The following is a 19,610-nucleotide window of genomic DNA, read 5'->3' on the forward strand; positions in this document are numbered from 1 at the left end:
TGGACCCGGCCTCCTCCGTCTCCGCAGCCCACCTGATAGCTCCAGCCACATCTGCATTGAGAGAGGCGGATTCCTTCTACCTGCAGCCATCCAATCGCACGCACGGATCGACCCCGCTGCTGTCCGCCCCTTCCCCAACCGAGGCTTCCACCCCGCTGAATGTGCAGTTGGACCCTCTTCCAAGGTGAGTGCCGCCACCTCCCTGTTGCCTTCAGTATTTGACAGCCCAGGAGAACCTTCCCTGCCTCTTTGCAAGGTACCAAAGCTTAGCTCTCTCTCGGGTTCCCTTGACATGCACTCACAGACAACAGAATCCTAGTCTAGACACTTTTTGAAAGAGACGTTTTTGGCTGTGCAATCCTAAACTTGTTGAGTTGGCTGCAAGTCAATAGGCTTTATTTAGGATTGCACCGTCACATATCATAATTGGAGAAGACCAAGAGAGACCTGGATGGTGGAACAGCTTTCAGATCTCTCTGCCTGACACTGATCAACATCCACAAATCCAAAGCATTACCCAATAGAGCACCATCAAGTCTTTTCTCAGGAAACAAACCAGAATTGAACTCTTGAAGGATGGGTTCCCTAACTTGGTGCCTTCCAGATGTGCTCCTTAATTCCTATCCAGGGTGGTTGTTAGCCACACTGGTTGTGAAACGTGGTGTTCCATACATGTAAAGGGCAGCAGGCTGGAGAAAGTACATTAAAGATGTCCATTTGTACAGATATATCCCTACACTTTATTGCACTCATCAGCACAGGCAGACCAAAAATAATTGTTTTTAAAAAGGAGTAGGATGTAAACATGGCTCAGCTTGCTCTCTTGACTTTCCATAATGACAACCGGCTCTTTAGCAGAAAGGCAGGGAGGATTTAGAAGTTGGGTGCTTGCTGTACAAATGCTATTTTGATGCTGTGTTGCACAATGTATTGAGCCTTGCCTTCCCTACATTTTTAAATGCCATGATTGAAAAAAGCCAAGCTAGTTATGTGTCAGTGCAAGCAAGAGAGAAAGGCAGGCTTGTCCAGGAACAAAAAAGATACATGATGTCATCTGGAGAAACCTACATTGACAAGAAACAACAGTGACATTGGTTTGTTCCCTTTTATCTTGATGGGTTTATTTGAGGAACAAAACAGAGACAGGGAAGGTGGCAAACAATGGCAGGCCCAAGCCGGAAATGTCCCATCTAGACAGCATTGACAACAGGAACACAACAATCACAGTCAGGCTATACCTACAAAATTAGTCACCTTTGGTGGTTGATATAGGCAACTTCTGTGCTTAAAGGTAGCTGGTTTGCCTCCACCTTGCCTTTCAACACTAGAAAGCATGGAATCAGATCAGGGACTCTTTCCCTTCCAAACACATACACACACACACCCAAATGCTTACAAGTACCTGCTGCTTCACTCCAAATCTGAGTTGAAACTGAGTTGGCTTTTCATCTGCCGTTTCAGATCACAGGCAGAGAACATGAAAGAGGAAGTACCCACCAACACCACCAAGGTCCAGCCAGGCTGGTTTGTGCCTACTAATGGCAGCACCAGCAAATCCTTCTACTTCTCAGAGACTCCTCCTGCTCTCCCCTTAAATCCTTGGGATGTTGTACTGTGTGTTTCCGGGACTATCATCTCCTGTGAGAATGCCATCGTGGTGGCCATCATCTTTTACACCCCAGCTTTCCGGACTCCAATGTTCCTGCTGATTGGGAGCTTAGCCACTGCTGATCTCCTGGCTGGCCTTGGCCTGATCTTTCACTTTGTCTTTGTTTATTGCGTCCAGTCACAGATGGTGAACCTCCTCACAATGGGCCTTCTGGTGACCTCCTTCACGGCCAGTGTGGGCAGCCTCCTGGCCATCACCATAGACCGCTACTTGTCTCTCTATAATGCACTGACCTACTACTCAGAGAGAACAGTCACCCGGACCTACGTCATCCTTATCCTCACTTGGGGGGTCTCCATCTGCTTTGGACTGTTGCCCGTGATGGGCTGGAATTGCTTGAAAGACAACTCCACCTGCAGCATCATCAAACCGTTGAACAAGGACCACCTCATCATCCTGTCCATTTCCTTCTTCATGGTCTTTGGTGTCATGTTGCAGTTGTACGTGCAAATCTGCAAGATCGTCTGTCGACACGCCCAGCAGATCGCCCTCCAGAGACACTTCTTGACCACTTCACACTATGTCACCACACGGAAAGGAATCTCCACTTTGACTCTCATCCTGGGGACCTTTGCCTCATGCTGGTTACCCTTCGCAATTTACTGTCTCCTGGGGGATTACACCTACCCGGCCCTCTATACCTATATAACTGTGCTCCCTGCAACCTATAATTCCATGATCAATCCGGTGATCTATGCCTTCCGGAACCAGGAAATACAGAAAGTCTTATGGGCTGTATGCTGTGGGTGTATCTCTTCCGCCATGCCTTTCCAATCCAGATCTCCAAGTGATGTCTGAATCCTCCATCTCTCTCTCACTCTCTCTGCTCAAGAGCCTTTTTGTCCTTTTCCCCAGTCTCTTGCCGTTCAAGAGAAGTCAAATGTGCAGGACTTCTAATTTCCTTCCCTTCCCCTCACCAATGTAAGTGGCAAGGCTGTGCTATCTTTTATTTATTTATTTAGACTTCAGGATGAAGAGAAATCTCATTTATTTTTTTAACCATGCCTTTTTTTAAAAAAGAAAGAAAAATGTGTTTCTGCTTTTGTGTGTATGTGCATGTGTGTGTGTGTGTTGGTGACATGTCAGATCGGATACAAATATTTTGCCTGAAATATTGATAGTGCATTATTTTCTTAAAAAGGAAAAACGGCAAGAAGCCTCAAAATCTTCAACCTTTGAGTTTTTATAGCCTTAATTACCTCAGATCTCTAGAAAACTATTTTTCTACATTTAAACAAATACTACTGTACCCCCGTCCATCTCTTCTTCCATGGGGGGAGGGGGTTAAAAAAAATTAGCCCAGAGCTATGACAGGTTTTAAAAACAAAACAGATTCCCCCCCAGTTGTGTTTTGCTGCCCCCTGGTGTTTATTCCAATACATGCAATCATAAGAACAGAGTGCCATTTGAGGTGGGGGTGGAGGGCATGAGGACAAGAAGCCTTTCTCACGCCTGTCATCCAGGACAGTATTAATAAACAGAATCTATAATATTAGCTATCGAGCAATGTGAATGCCAAGAGTAAAGCAGTACTAAAGGCTTTCAAAGGCACTACTCCTGAATAAGCAACAGCAAAATTACAGCCTACGGGTAGCTGCCCCAACTTTAGATTCTGTGTTGGACTAGAGTTTTCATTATCCTAGCTGTCCAGGCCAAAAATGATGGTAGTTAGTAGTTCTGGTCTGATAGTGATGGGGCCAAGGCTAAAAATGGCTGAAACAATTGCACTAGGAATAGGGGTGGGGTTGGGGTAGGGAGATAGACCAGGGATGGGAAGGATTTCATACCCCCTCCATTGATACTGAAAAGCCAGGGTCACATATAGTCTAGAGCAGTGTTTCTCAACCTCAGCAACTTTAAGATGGGTGGACTTCAACTCCCAGAATTGCTGGGTGGGGAATTCTGGGAGTTGAGGCCCACCCATCTTAAAGTTGCTGAGGTTGAGAAACACTGCTCTAGAGCCTGGTGCCCTCAACCTGTTTTTCATTTCAGCACCCGTTATCCAGCTGGCCTGACCAATGGCAGAGGATTATGGGGGCTTAAGTCTCAAACAGCCAAAGGGCATTCTTCTGTCTCCGTTCACATTTTGCACAGCTCCTGGAAAGGAAATGAATGTAACAGGCACTTTGGAAATAGGATTATTTTATTGCTATCTTGCAGGGGAACTTGAAGATGCTCTGTGAGAACACTGTATACTTTTGTTTACAATCATCAGAGGATAAAAAAAGAAATAAAGATAATTTTGTGATACTTGAAGCTGTGTCAGTTTTCTGTCCACTACATGAAAGTCAGTCTTTCCTTGATGGGGCATCTTGCGGACAGGTTAGACTACACTTCCCATAATCTCCAGCCAACATGCAAGTTTGCTGGGAGTGATGTGAGCTGTAGTACAACTTGTCTGAAAGGTGTCATGTTAGGGGAGAGTTGCACAGCTGCAACAAGATGGGTAAGAGATACTGAAAGGAGTCTTGAATCCTTGGCTGCTTTGGAAGTGGCCTTCAAATCAACTACATCTTCATTAGGTTACATCGCCTCCCCTCCCCTCCCCTTCCCCTTCTCTTTTTATATAGAGCTTCATATTCTGCCCTGGGAACTTTGATTATAAAAGCAGATGAGCTTGCTGCCCCCATCCTCTGTAACAAACCAAGATGATGCCCCCATCTCCATCTTGGTCTCTTCTCTTTTCCTAGGCTGTTGTCTATACTCGAGGCTGCACCACCCATTCTTTCCATTTTCGAAGAATGCCTAGGTGTTAGAGGCCATAGGAGGACAGCCATGTTAGCCAAAGATCAGGAGTCTGGTAGCATCTTTTCAGACTAACGCATTTCATTAAAAAGGCATCTTCTTTTGTGAGCTCAGCTACAGCTCACAAACGCTTATGCCTTTAATAAAATCTGTTGGTCTAAAAAGGTGCTACCGGCGTCCTTCTGATTTAGGGGCTAGAAGCATTGTCGTCAAGGGAGAGTAGGCTAGAGACTGGCCTCTTGCCAGCTTCCCATTTTGAAAGAAAGACAGCAGGTTGCTGAGCAGCAATCAGGAGGTACCCAAGGGTACCAAGTTGTTAATGTTGCAGGGATGTTGCCTTTTTAATATGTGGCAGCAAAAATAGCCAAGAGTCTAGGGTCACCTTAACACAGCCTTGTAAATAAGCCAAGAATAGTTACTAACATTACAAAATTCTTTGCAAGATGTCAAAGAATAGAGAACACGGTGTCTTCATCACATTCAAATCCCCACATTCAGTACAATAAAGATCAGTGGTGACCTTGGGCACATCCTTTTCTCCCAGGCCTGTGGTGAGGATTAATTGAGGAGGACAAGGATAAAAGAGCCATGTATACCAGCTTCAGCTCCCTTGGGAAACTAACAGGTCAGAAAGTGCCAGGGTGGGCCACTTGGCTTGCTCAGCATCTTCTGCTCTGCTAGCTGGACTGTTGCCTTTGGAAGAACAGGTAAGCATTAATGCCAGGGAAAGAAATCCTGCTGCATTATTTCCTGAGCAATTCTCCATCGATGTGATAGAGAATTTGCTTTAGAAATTTTTAAAGGGAGATTTCTAGAGCAATACACAACAATGGCATGTTGCATTTAGTTCTTTAATGATGAGGCCAAGGGGTGTGTGCAAATGCTCATCTCCCATTGTTTGATCTTCTCTCCAGCAATCTGGGCCTCCCTGGTTGCTCAGCCTTCCACTCAGTCCCAAGGAAAGACCTTCAGGAGAAAATGAAGTCTTTTCCATTGTGCATTATCATGAAAGGGGAATCCTACCCTTGAGAAATGGTTGGAGAATTTCTCTTTCTCCTGTGGACCTTATGAGAAATTGCCCATCCTATTTTCCTACCCCAAGAAATTGGTGGAGAAATTTGGGAGGCCAGTTTTAATTGGCTGCAGAAAGAATGCTTCCCTGTTGCCAGTCAGGTGGGCTTCTATACACACAATACTTTGGGAAGGCAGTATATCAATGTAATTATTATTATTATTATTATTCTACTACTCTTAAGCATCAAACTATCCATCATATAAATAGCTTTGCAATTGTTGGCCAGAGCACACAGTTACACAATCACATAAGAAACAAGAAACTTCTTGATCATTAGTTTGGTATACCCATTGCGTTAAGGCTTGGTTTGTTGAATAATCCAAAAATCAGAATTTATACCACATGTAAAGTTATAGACCATGGCTTGCAAACTATAACAATAGGTTCACACACATGTGAAGCCAAAAACAAATTATGATTCCATCAATGTATGAATTAGTTTCCCCTTTTTCTTTTCTTTCCACCTCCAACCTTTACCAAAAGGAAAACTAGGAACCATGGGAATGTGAAGCTATTTAAGGTGGCAATGAACAGGTCCAGAAATTTCCCAAAAATCCTCAATCCAACTCCCAAGATGACTGAATCCCAAAGATGACAAACAACATCCCCATTAAAAGATGGGTGTGTGTGCAAAGAAACAAGCAACTTTGTTTTTCTGTTCTGATTATATAAAATATTCAAGGATTTTTTTAACCACCTTGTCAAAAAGGAACAGAGAATAGCTTTGTCCTCTTACAGGCAAAGGCACTCAGAAATCTGAATGGAAGGCTGATGTCCTTGGCCTGATTTAGGTTGGAAAAACAACAAAGGAATTTTTACTTTAAAAAAGGAAAAGGATTGCCAATGTAAGAAAGATAGGATGGAGGACCTTTCAGGTAAGAAGAGCAAAGCCAAATAAATAGAAGCAGCCAGAATAATACTCAGTACAAAAGTCATACCAACGAACAATCATGCATTCCATGACTGTTCTTCTACCAATGAGGACTGGACAAACAAGGCTTACTGTATCTGGCTCCGGATTCACTTTATCGGCCATTGGAACTCCTTTTCCTCATTATTACTGAAAAGCAGCAGCTCCATTTTCCACCATTTTGAGGCAGGAAATACATGAAAATTGCAATGTAAAGCTTAACGTGAGCTTCACCTAGTTTAAAACAAAGTAGTTCATGTATTTCCCCAAACCCAAGAATGAACCTGAAGATTGCCTCAACCAAGGGGCATCACTGCCTTCCTCACTGAAGCCTTCAGCCCTTCCCTGTGACGCATTAAATGTGGATTGTAATCACTAACATTACAACCCACATTTAATGCTTTGCAGAGAAGGGCTGAAGGCTTCCGTGAGGAAGGCAGTGATGCCCCTTTATTGAAAGCCAGCTGGGTGACCCTGGGCCAGTCATTCTCTCAGCCCTAGGAAGGAGGCCAAATTTTTTTTTTAAAAATTGCCAAGAAAACTGCAGGGACTACAGGTAGTCCTCACTTAACAACCAAGGCTGGGACTGGAATTTTGGTTGCTAAGCAAAGTGGTCATTAAGCAAATCCAACCCAATTTTATTACCTTTTTTGCGGCGGCTAAGTGAATCATCATGAGCGTTAAGTAAACTATGTGGTTGTTAAGCAAATCACATGGTTCTCCATTGATTTTGCTCACCAGAAGCTGGCTGGGAAGATCAAAAATGATGATCACATGACCATGGGACAATGTAACGGTCATTAATGCAAACCAGTTGCTGAGCGCCGAAATCATGATCACATGACTGCATGGATGCCGTGACAGTCGTAGGTGTGAGGACCAGTTGCAAGTTGGTTTTTCAGCACTGTCATAAGTCCAAACTGTCACTAAAAGAATGGTTGCTAAGTGAGGACTACCTGTAGTCCAGGCAGTCACCAGGAGTCAACGCTGACCCAAAGGCACCAGAAACAAAACTAAAATCACTAAAACGTTGCCCAGACTGTTATGCCCTTTTTTGTTGAGATTGTCCCATTTAACACAGTAGGACCTCCTTTTAATTAGGCATGTAGATGGTAATACAGTCAATAAAGGTTTTGGTTTGCAGCTTAGATTGTTGCAACCCCTCTAAACAATGAATGTTGTGCAGACAGGCTCTCATTTAATTTGATGAAAGAGAATTTGCTTTTGAAATTCCAGCAGAAATGAGAATTTTAATCAACATCTCATTGGTGAAGAGTGGCATTCTTGCACTTACCTAGTGACAAGATAGTCAAAGGGTGCATGTTGGACGATCATCTGGCTTCCTACATGTTGATTTAATCCAAGGGAAGACATCACAAGGGAAATCTTCCATGAGGCATTTTGAGATTGGCAAGTATGGACCATCAGGGATGAGGAATAGAGATCCCTACTGTGGCAAAGCACTTCTAAGAAAATGTCAAGGTTTGTGTTTATGGAATCCCAAGTTTGACATAAGACCATCTTTACCTTTGCATATTTGCAGATATGCTGGCGGTGGCATTCAACACCACCTAAAATCTTCAAGGGAAACCTCACAAACAGCATATTGTAATAATTACAGTAATTGGATGTTACTACAACATGGAATATATGGCCAGATTATCCCTTTTCAGAAATGTCTATCAATAGCAGACTAGTCAAAGATGGCTGAAGACACGCCACACCACAGTCATCTCTACTATTAATGTTGGTTCTAACAGTAGTTCAAAATTGCATGCCCACTTTTTCATGCAATCATATCCCTGAACAAGATATTCCTTAATTTTCCAGATACAACCACCATCATACCACTGAGTCCGTGTTATCAGGATTCAGCTCTCACACAGCCTATTCAAATGTGGATGCAGCAATATTTGCAGCCTCCTCTGTTTCAGATGACAAGGAGATAGAGAGCTGAGTATCGTACAGATGGTGCTTTCCGACAAAACCCTCTGTGACCTCCCCTAGCAGCTTCAAAAAGATGTGCAAAAACCACAGAGAACTGAGGGACCAGTCGCATAAATGGCTGAGGGTGGAGTGACCAAGTGCTACCATCTGGAGCCAACCCAGCAGTGCAGCAGAAATAAGGTTTACTAATGAAACCATTTTTATTTTCGGCTTTGTTATACTGGCCACTAATAAACTGACCAGAAGAGGCCAAGAGAGAGGACAGGTTTGCTTAACGTTTACATATGTTAATGTGTGAATCTATCTATGCACATTGAGAAGTACTGACAGTAATTTGAATAAAAATACGTCTCACCTCAGTGTGGAAGTCTAGGACAGAAGGGTATGCCTGAAGGCACAGCCTGCTCTCCAGGTGCTACCTGTGGACAAGATAGCCCAAATCCTGAACTCTCGTCTTAGAATTGTTTAGTCTTCAACTAAATGTAGTCTGGGTGATATTTCAAAAGAGGATACGTAGTGACCAGTGATAATTGCTTCTTCTAATTTGTAGACTGCTTTCCTTAAACTAGCTCAAAGCTGTTTATAACCACATTTGCAAACATTCAGAAAGCCACAGCTTGGTATAGTTACTTTAAGTCAGGTACTGTAAAGTTGGATGGGAGAGAAATAAAAACCAGATCCTACTATTCACACAGGGAAAGTCAGAGTGAAAAATTTGAGTATGTGTCTAAATCAGTGTTTCTCAGCCCTGGCAACTTTAAGATGTGTGGACTTCAACTTCATGGCTGGCTGGGGAATTCTGGGAGTTGAAGTCCACATATTTTAAAGTTGCCAAGGTTGAGAAACTCTGTTCTAAATGATGCAACAGTGGGGGCTCCTGAGCTGCAGAGGGCAGGATTATAGCAGGTAAAGCTATTCATCTATTCACATAGATGAATGGAGCCAGATCTTCCTTCCCTCCCTCCTGGGTAGAATTTTCTTGTTTTGGAAATACACTCCTGCTTTCATTTACTTCCCACCAAAGAACAGTGGGAAACTGAAGTCAGTGGTGCATCCAGAAGCCACGGAACTACAAAGAGGCTTGGGGTCTTATTTGACTATGTCCTCTAATGCAAATGACAGAGCCCCCTCCCATGGGTCTGTCATACACAGTCTTCATTTATAGGCTGATCTTATACTTAAACTACTGGTTCAATATATTGGGGGGAAAACATTGAAACAAACAAATCAAAATAGGCAATTCTTGTTTTCTATTTCATTATGAATATCCAGCACATTCGAAGAAGAAAACAATAGACAATGTGACTTCAGAAGATGAAAGGAGCTCGCTAACCAAGTTATTAAAACAAGATCACAAAACTCTCCATGTTTATTGGAAGGAGACAGAATAGTGACCTCATCCTACATTTATGATTTGGAAGCCTGATCTTTTCTGTTCTTTTAATGCAGCTGTTCCAGCTGGAAGAAGTCCCCGTCCTTCAGATCAGAGCGAAGTGTTCAGGGTGGGATTGGAGACTAGACATTGCTGTGGTCCAAACAGTCCTTTCCAACACCAGAGAACAGAGGAATGTATCATTTCATGAAGGGGAACCCTCTGCATTGCCAATTCCTTCTCTTCCCTTTCAGTTAAAGCAGAGGGGAAACTAACAGCCCAACCGCTTTAACCCCAGTGAAAAAATTGGATATAAGGCAGGGATCTATTTAAAACCACCTAAGACAGGAGTTCTCCCAAGAACAGTCTGCTGTTGTGGTGGATTTGTTGTTTATTCGTTTAGTCGCTTCCAACTCTTCGTGACTTCATGGACCAGCCCACGCCAGAGCTTCCTGTCGGTCGTCAACACCCCCAGCTCCCCCAGGGACGAGTCCGTCCCCTCTAGAATATCATCCATCTTGCCCTTGGTCGGCCCCTCTTCCTTTTGCCTTCCACTCTCCCTAGCATCAGCATCTTCTCCAGGGTGTCCTGTCTTCTCATGATGTGGCCAAAGTATTTCAGTTTTGCCTTTAATATCGTTCCCTCAAGTGAGCAGTCTGGCTTTATTTCCTGGAGGATGGATTGGTTTGATCTTCTTGCAGTCCAAGGCACTCTCAGAATTTTCCTCCAACACCACAGTTCAAAAGCATCGATCTTCCTTCGCTCAGCCTTCCTTATGGTCCAGCTCTCGCAGCCATATGTTACTACAGGGAACACCATTGCTTTAACTATGCGGGCCTTTGTTGTCAGTGTGATGTCTCTGCTCTTAACTATTTTATCAAGATTTGTCATTGCTCTTCTCCCAAGGATGAAGCGTCTTCTGATTTCCTGACTGCAGTCAGCATCTGCAGTAATCTTTGCACCTAGGAATACAAAGTCTTTCACTGCTTCTACATTTTCTCCCTCTATTTGCCAGTTATCAATCAAGCTGGTTGCCATAATCTTGGTTTTTTTGAGGTTTAGCTGCAAACCAGCTTTTGCACTTTCTTCTTTCACCTTCATCATAAGGCTCCTTAGTTCCTCTTCACTTTCAGCCATCAAAGTGGTATCATCTGCATATCTGAGATTGTTAATGTTTCTTCCAGAGATTTTAACTCCAGCCTTGGATTCCTCAAGGCCAGCTTGTCGCATGATGTGTTCTGCGTACAAGTTGAATAGGTAGGGTGGGAGTATACAGCCCTGCCGTACTCCTTTCCCAATCTTGTTGTGGTGGTGGTGCTTTAAAATAATCTATAAATACCATAAGGAGGAAATTTTAATAACATAAAATACAAAAGCCATTATTCCAGTGGAAGGTGAGCACTTAAAATTCAACGTTAACCTATAAAACTATGGAAGTGTTCTAACCAACGAGGGCCAGATGTGAAGGGGTGACTCTGGGATAGGAGCACTGAACTGGGCACTCAGGCAGCCTACAGACAGAACTATGTATCTAAGAGCACTTCGTCTTGGTAAATATTTGTGTAAAGCACCTTCTCGAAATTGCTCTGTGAAACAACCTGGTCTCCCACACTTCCAAGGGCAAGATAGCCACATTGCTTCTCTTTGCCACTCTTTGAAGACCTCCTCCAACACTTCCGTCAGAAGAAATGCAAGCAACACATTGCCTCCGTTGTGTGAAGTGCCTTCACCAAACCACCTTGCTAAGGCTGAAGTTACAACTGCATTATTACAGATCAAGGATTCCCACATTTTGATTTAGCTATTGTTGAACTGAGAGTTGGAAAGCCTTACTTAGCCTTTTCTAGCCTGAGCATGCTCCAGATGTGTGGACTTACTCCTGGATGAGAATACAGAGATCTGACATAACACAGCTAGAGGGTGCCAAGTTTTAGGAAAGCCGCTTTTGTTGATCTAGGGCAAAGCACACAGAGACCGTCAATCCCAATTTGTTTTGACCCACCCTGATGATTGACATTGTTCCTTCTAAATCCCAGATCTACCTTGTGGTACACAACTCCCCCTTTTTATCTTAGACTCCCCAACATTCACCCTCACCCAAGCCAAACTATGGCTCCCACAAGCCATTGGCCACACTGCTTGGGCATTCTGGAAACTGCTGGTTCAACATATCTGGAATGCAACATGTTTGAGAGCGCTGATGTAGAACATTTTACAAAAGATCTGTGCAGCTCCCCAGTGCAAAAAAGGGAAAGAGAAGTAATACCTGTGCACGCAACGCACCCCAATTAAACCCTGTTTGGCAATGGCCAGGGGAATGTCAGATAGCCCAAAGGTTCTTTATTCCAGCCCCCAATTTGTCACACAGAGAGAGACAGAGAGAAAAATGCACGCTTGGATTGGAAACAGAGAAGGAAGAAGTTTGGGGCTTCCTGAATTATTCTGCTGCTGGATCAGCTTGGCCTGACTAAAACCTAATCCGACCAGCTCTTTGCTCTCCTCTGGCATGTAGGTGTTGGCCTTTGCTAAGTATCTGAGCCTTCCAGCCAGCCAAAACTACCAGACAGCAAAAGCTTCTCCTGGCATCTCATACTGATTTGCAAACAGATTGGGGATCATAGAGGGAAGGAAGGCTAGCAACAAAGCCCAGTTTGGCTTAAAGGCTGTTTGTGTTTCCACCGAGCCAGCTGCTGAGTCTACTGTCAAAATGTCAGCCATTTCTAAAACACTCAGCCAGGCTTTTCCTAAAAGGCCTACAAGATCTTCACGTGGCAGGAAGCAAGGATTACGGAGGGTTAGAACAGCAGGGAGAGCTTGCTTTTGGAACTGGGAGCAAACAAGGGAGTTTTGTCCAAACACCTCCCCTGCCACATAAACCCTCTTCTTTTTACAGCATATTCTGTCCTTCTTCTCAAGGTGCCTGAATAATACAACTGTCCAACAACCAGGATGATGCAGCAGACCACAAGTTGGAAAAGCATTCCTTCAACGCTGATTGGAGCCGACAATATTGCATCTCGCCTCTGATCCCAGAAGGGAAATTAAGGCAATGGGAGAGACAAAACATGACATCAGCATTAGAGAGGACAGGCAGTCCCTGCTTGGCCTTGGTATCGTTAATATTATCCTTGCAAGGATGACAACTTTTTTTTCAATTAAAAAAATGATTTAAGTGATTAAAATACAGGTCTCCTCTGTGGAGGCTTCTGTTCCTCTCACAACAGAGTTGCACTTGCATTTGGGAGAGCACTTGGCCCAAACCAAACCTTTAAGACTAAAACTAACCCTCCCTAATCTCGTTTTCGGTCAGAGGTGGAAAATCAATAGTCCAAGATCTCAAAGTCCCCCAAGATTGTACCACTGCAACTTACCAGCAAAATGACTCGCTTTCAGAACATGGTTTGGGACCGTCTTTAAGTGGGGAGGAGTTTAGGTGTCAGTGTTAGCAGTTTGCCTCTCTGCAGCTTCCTGTTCCGAACCAAAATGTTTCAAGCGTGACATCACCGTGGCATCATCACTGGGTGGCCTCTTTCAGCCAAGCAGAGGACAGGGAGGCTGGGTTGCAGCCCTGAGGCTTTCAGAAGCTGCCTACCTCAGGTTTAGATGCTTTCCCCAACCCTCATCGTGACCCAGTCAAAAATGGCGCACAGCCAGCGAGCTCATTTTGTTTCTCGCTGCTCATCCCCAGGGCTTTTGCTTCAAGTGAGCACACACACGGGAGAGAGGACAAGCCACAGTCTGCTCAATATCCATCATGCTAAGTTCAGCAAATCTGAATTTTAAAAATTTTCAGTATTTGCAGCAGTTTTTCCAACTGGTCTCCCCCCCCTCCCATATGCCCTGCTAGTACAGCTAGCTAGGGTAGGGAAACAATGCAGTATCGCTTGAAAACACCAAGTTTGGGAAACACGTAGGGCCAATTCACATATTCCACTAAATATGATTTATTGAACCATTATTCAACAATCATTTGCCCAACATGCTAAGCTGTAAACTATACTTTGCCAACCACAGCAGATAGGCCTTTGTGCCGAAACCAAACAAGCCCCGTGACTTAGCATAGCAGACGTAAAATGTAACAGAGGCTCCTACCAGATGTGGGCAGTTTAGCACAATATATGCCACAATTGGGGGGTGGGAGAAGCCACTGCCAAGTTGACAAGAGCAGCTCCTTTCTTGTTGCTGCCACTCATTCCCTTGGCTGCACTCTACTCCTCTGGGCCAAATCCCTGCCAATGCTCCTTCTTCAGCCTGCAGAGGGGCGGAGGGAGAAACCGCTCTTTTCCTTAGGGCCGTTGGGGAGGCCTTACTTTTGAGGATGGTGGTTTCTGTCCAAGACCAGCCTCCATCTGCTACAGGAGGTGGTCTCTTCCATACCTGCTGCTCTTCAGACTGCTGGAAGGATCAGGCAGGCACCCTGGGGTGGCCTGCTGAGGGAGCTGTCCAAGTGCTGATGGCACTTTCCCATCCTCCTTGCCCTCTGTCAAGAGGGTGTGGTCATCCTGGTCTCTCACATTTTTTTTTTAGGCAAAGAAAACATCTTGGCCACCTCCCTGCCCCAGCCTGTGAATATACTGCAGCCTATGGAAGGGAATATCACCGCCTAGCCTCTTTCACAAACAACAATCTCTTGGATGCTTCGGCTATGGCTGGCTGATTTTATATTGAGTTTTTTTTGCAAACCCCCTTGTTTATGAAGGGCAGCATATAAGCCTGTGATACACCATGGGTGTGGAATTTATTTTGGCTCATAGTTCACTTAGTGCCTGGCAAGCAAGCTGAAGACCCATGTGCCTGCAGTGGGGGTGGCCAGTCATGAGTTTGCAGGTGCGCGGCCCCAGCATGCCTTGATTCTGTCTTAGACAAGACAGCTGTGAGGCTCAAAAACGATCTCCGCTGACATCATTACTTTATGCTCAGAAGGTTTACTGTCCTGTAAGAAACATCCTAGATCAGTGTTTCTCAACCTTGGCAGCTTTCAGATGTGTGGACTTCAGCTCCAGAATTCCCCAGCCAGCCTGAAAGTTGCCATGGTTGAGAAACACCATCCTAGATGCTGATGCTGTTGGCTTGAGCTCCTGAAAATGAAACCTGCAGTCATTGGGGTGGGATTTTTTCAGGAGCGATGCTGAACTTATTAAAGCCACCACTTCAGGAGAGACCTGTCAAGCTGTTGTATACTTTAATCCCAGGCAGGCAATTAAGAGCACCCCCAAAGCATCTGTGTGTGCATGCCATACAGACAGAGACATACAGACTCAGGCTTTTAACATTACAGACAGATTTTGAACATAGAGCTGGGCTGTTGCATTTATGCTGTGCTGCATGGTATTGTACTGACAACATTTATTTTTAAATGTTGCATCCATCCCGATTTCACTCATTAGAAATGCAAACAACATTTAAACAGGCTGAAATCATTTAATGGCTTAATCAATTTTAGTTTAGTCAACAGCAGAGCTTCTAACAGAACAGAGTTATCTTCCCCATCAATGGGAGATTTAGAAACAAAAATCATGGTTAACTTCCCACATGGCTCACCAGTGATGGTGATTTTTTTTTTAATCATACAAGGTTCCACTTTGGCAAATTATACCCCAGAAGGTTTGGTCCCAGCTTAATGGCCCTGGTACTGTTTCAAGTGATATTGCTTCTACTGTAAGCAACACAACACTACTTCCTTTTGACAAAGTTAGTAACACACACATTTTAACCACTTATTTCCATTAAGAGTAGAAAGAAGGGGCAAAGACTGTTTTTTAAGAGGGTAAAGGCATGGAAGAAATACTGAAGTTTGTAAGACCATGATGGTAAAACAAAAATGGACATTCCTCTTCCCCACCCCCAATTATATTAGAGTAAGTTACCCCACGAAGTTAATAATGGTAAATTTGGAGAAAGTAAATTCTAATTCTTTCAGCATTAGAGCTGCATTATTTACTACCCTTTGATGTGACAAAGACAGGGACCCATCCAAATGTAGAAGGCGGATCATGCCAAGACACCGGCTATTGGACTAGATGTGCCATGGGCTCAATCAAGTTTTATGTTCTTACAGCATTTGTATAAAGACAGAATAGAAACAGGGAATGCTTGGATTGGGTTGGATACCCATTACTGTACTTACATCCCATTGAAAGCCTACTAGCTGTGGATATTTTGAACAAAAAGCTGGGAAAGGAGCACGAAGAATCTCAGTCTAAATAGAAACATGCAGAAAACAATCCTAATAGGCCTGAGGCATAATCACCTTTTATATTTGAAGGTATAAATTCCTGAATATGCTCAACTCCTACTTTTGTGGCACAAACAAGCCTTCTAGGCCTTGTACATGTTAGGCTGCATTTAGCTCTGGTTCTAATGAACTCCACTGTCCTAAATTGGGCTTTGTTTTCTTCTGGCAAGAAAAAAATCAATGACACTCTATGTCTATCCCTGTGAAAATATGCAAGAATGTTGGAGCAAATATTTCCTATCAAATTCCCATATAGTGGAGTCCCAAAAAGAATTTGCAGTAAGTTGTGAAACTTGGTGAATTGTGGGGCAGATGAGAAAAACTGGCAGCTGTTGGTATTTCCTTTCAGTATCTCTGGGACAAAACGCATACTTAGCATTGCATCCTCCCCAGAAAAAGGCTATTTCTACCCCCAATGAAGGCCCCGACCTCTATCTGCAGAGTTCCGCCTACCTTTGTTATTTTCTAAAAACATGGATTGTTGCCACACACATGAGCTATCTGGGAGGCTTATCAAGGTTTCCAAATGTTTATTCAAACCTGAGTACAGGGTTTGTCGGCTGAGGGATGCAGAATACAGACAGATGTTAAGCCAACCTAGTACCCAGGCACATCCAAAGTGGAATGTAAGGATACCAAAACCACTGCCAAATACCACAGAGTATTCCTCTGTACCACTATTCTAACTTCTGATCTTTGGGGCAGCAGGTAAAAAGTGACTTTAAAAGAAGGTGAAAATTAGGAATAGCTGCAGGACCAGGGACTGCAAGGCAATACTAAGGAAGAGGACATTTTCCACTCTCATAAATAAACTGGAACACTGTTATCCTACAGTCCTCAAACTGCACTGCACATTTTTTTTTGGGGGGGGGGTTACAAAAGGCACACATTGGGAAAACTGCATTCAAAATTCTAAGTGGTACATATACCAGGAGGTATGTGCATAAAAATATGTTTTTGTGAGTAACATTTGCAGTAACATGATTATAACCAAGCGTTATAGAGAGTGAGAGATTCATCCAACCCTAAACATGACAAATTGGCTAGAAAGGATTTCTCATTTCTGTATAAAGTTTATATGGTAAAAAGTTTTGTTTTAATCACATATACATTACAAGAAGTCCCTCAAGGAAAAACAGAAAAGACCAAAGAGATTATAAAAGCAGTTTTTAAAAGATTTGGATTAAAAATAGCAACTTGGGACAGTAAAACGAATATGGAGAGCCAAACTCCGCAAGAGGCTGTGGAAGGGAAGCAACAGTACCAATGCCCATTATGTTTTTCCCTCTTCACCCAAGACATGCCAGGCAGAATTTGGCACCTGATAATCAGGTTGTACAGAAACAACATGATTATCACTGGCCTCAGTCATGGACGTAGTTGAGGTCGCTGCAGCACTTTGTGCTTTAGGGTTAGGTCTTTTGGATTCATCCCAAGAGTAACTGCTGAGTCTGTAGTAAAGCAGACTTTCAGCACACCACAGAATGGTTGCCCATTGCAAGCAAGTGTGTGAGTGTACACCAACAAAAGCCTAGAAAAATCACACTGCTGGCTGTTGCGTGATATTCTGGAACGTGTTAACACTCTTGGTCTGATTACAGTCTATACTGATAAGACGAACAACTGCATTCATAACCATTTCCTCCTGCAGATATTAAGGCGGTGTTTCTCAACCTTGGCAACTTTAAGAGGTATGGACTTCAACTCCCAGCAAAACTGGCTGGGGAATTCTGAGAGTTGAAGTCCACACATCTTGACGTTGCCAAGGTGTATCTATTGGTATCTTTTTTTTTAATAAACTGACCATTTAGAAAACTTTCGTTAAAAGAACACTTTCTTCAACATTCCATATTTTGTTTAGATATGACCTTATGATACATTTGAAATAATTACTCTTACATAAATATATCTCATGAAATAAGGCACTTATAGAAGTCAACTTATTCTACATAAAAATGGTTAGTTTTTGAAATCAGTCAAAATGAATTATGTTAAAAGGGGCAATATGAAAAAAAAAGTCACTCTCTCCCTCCCCACTTTAAAACTTGGTAAAAAGAAAGTACATATAAAGGAAATCAAGCACAGCATAGCCTCAGTGTCTTTGTGGTATGAGCAGCCTGGTAAAAGGACACACCCTTCTCCCCAGGTGTGTGATTCAAGAGGCAGGCATATTTTAAGTCTCTGTTTGCCCAAAAGCCTGCTTGACAAAGCCTTGTGGCCTCTAGAGTTTGAAGGGTCCCTTCTCCTTATGTGGTCATCTGTGATGGTGAAGGAAAGAAGTGAACGTTCAAAGATGGTAGAAAAAGTTTTGGACCCAGCATTCTTGTATCCCAAGTGGTACAATCCAAAATTTAAAACAAAGGGAAACAGTATTTTAAAACCAAAGTAACTTGAAAAACTAGAGCAGTCAGAGAGAAGCTGTGGAGCAAAAGGAGAAAAAAAAGGAAGCTAAATGACTGGTAGGCTTTCTGCAGAATACAGTGGAATTTCTTAAGAACTTGGAACCTGGAAAGGACACTCAAGAGTGCTTTCTCCCCACTCTTCCATTTAACCAAGCAGCTCTTCCTGCTCTTTAGATGTTGGAAGAAAACCCCAAGAATCCCAACTAATTCAGGTAATGAAAGCTGCCCATTATCTACGAACTATTATAAAATCAGAATAGCTGGACTAAAACCATATTTTGGAGATGAATCAAATCTACTTTGATGCTTCAAAGAGACAATTCCATTTGTTTTAGATCAGGGAGAAGATCTGTTAAAACTGGAGCAGTAGGTGAGGCAGTTGCTGTCCTGCACCTGAGAATTCTATTGCATGACTACATCGCTGCAGCCCATCAGGCTGGGCGAGGCATTACACTGGTTTTCCCTGTTTGTGTCAAGCAGCCTCTTTTTTCAGGGCAATTCCAGTGAGCATGATGCTGGGTGCAACAGCTTACTGTTGTCACACCTCTTAAAAGTGCAAAAAAAGTAGTGAGAGGGATTTAAATTAAGCGGGATTAACTTCAAGCTTTTTACCTACTAGTATCTGAACTCAACCCTAGCCTCAGAATGTGCAGATGGGTTTGACTACAGCTCCTGTATTTTCAGCTGTTAGCCGATATAGGCAAGGAATTTAAAAGCTGTAACTGAAAGCGACCAGGTTGTGAAAAGGTGACAAGATAAATCACTGTCTCTGTACAGAACACCCACCTCTCAAGGAATACAGAAAGAATTAGCACCACTTTCGAACTTTTAGAAGCCAACCTTGGGACAAACCTGTTTAAATTGTATATTAAGAATGCCCACTACCCTTATGCAGCACATTGATTGTAAATTGATACAGCCATCTCTGAAAAAATCATTTATAAGGATAACTACTTCAAGCAAAGGATCATTACCTTGTCGTGGTGCTGGAGCTTGAGCACAATGATGCCATGAGCTAAACCGTGAAGGGCCACCCAAGACGGGAAGGTCATGACAGAGAGATCAGACTAAATGCAATCCCTGGGGAAGGTAATGGCAACCCACCCCAGTATTCTTGCCATGAAAACTAAATGGATCAGTACAACCAGAGATATGTCGGTATACCATCGGAAGATGAGACCCCCAGGTCGGAAGATGGTCAAAATGCTACTGGGGAGGAACAGAGGATGAGTTCAACTAGCCCCAGACGTGATGA

General features: G+C 43.3%; 1 protein-coding gene and 1 long non-coding RNA gene across 2 annotated transcripts; one reads left to right on the forward strand and one right to left on the reverse strand.

The window, feature by feature from the left end:
* The first annotated feature begins 1,477 nt into the window (after positions 1-1,477).
* GPR3 (G protein-coupled receptor 3) lies at positions 1,478-2,470 on the forward strand. The gene has a single exon (XM_063312066.1). The coding sequence runs from the start codon at positions 1,478-1,480 to the stop codon at positions 2,465-2,467; it is 990 nt and encodes a 329-aa protein (XP_063168136.1). The 3' UTR covers positions 2,468-2,470.
* Positions 2,471-9,433: 6,963 nt separating this feature from the next.
* On the reverse strand, positions 9,434-13,941 carry LOC134503386 (uncharacterized). Its single transcript, XR_010068535.1, has 2 exons — positions 11,552-13,941; positions 9,434-9,888 (listed from the first exon to the last, which is right to left on the reverse strand). It is a non-coding gene; the product is annotated as an uncharacterized LOC134503386 (long non-coding RNA).
* Between the last annotated feature and the right edge of the window lie 5,669 nt (positions 13,942-19,610).

The sequence above is a fragment of the Candoia aspera genome, chromosome 10 (genome assembly GCF_035149785.1).
Source record: "Candoia aspera isolate rCanAsp1 chromosome 10, rCanAsp1.hap2, whole genome shotgun sequence".
Classification (NCBI taxonomy): domain Eukaryota; kingdom Metazoa; phylum Chordata; class Lepidosauria; order Squamata; family Boidae; genus Candoia; species Candoia aspera.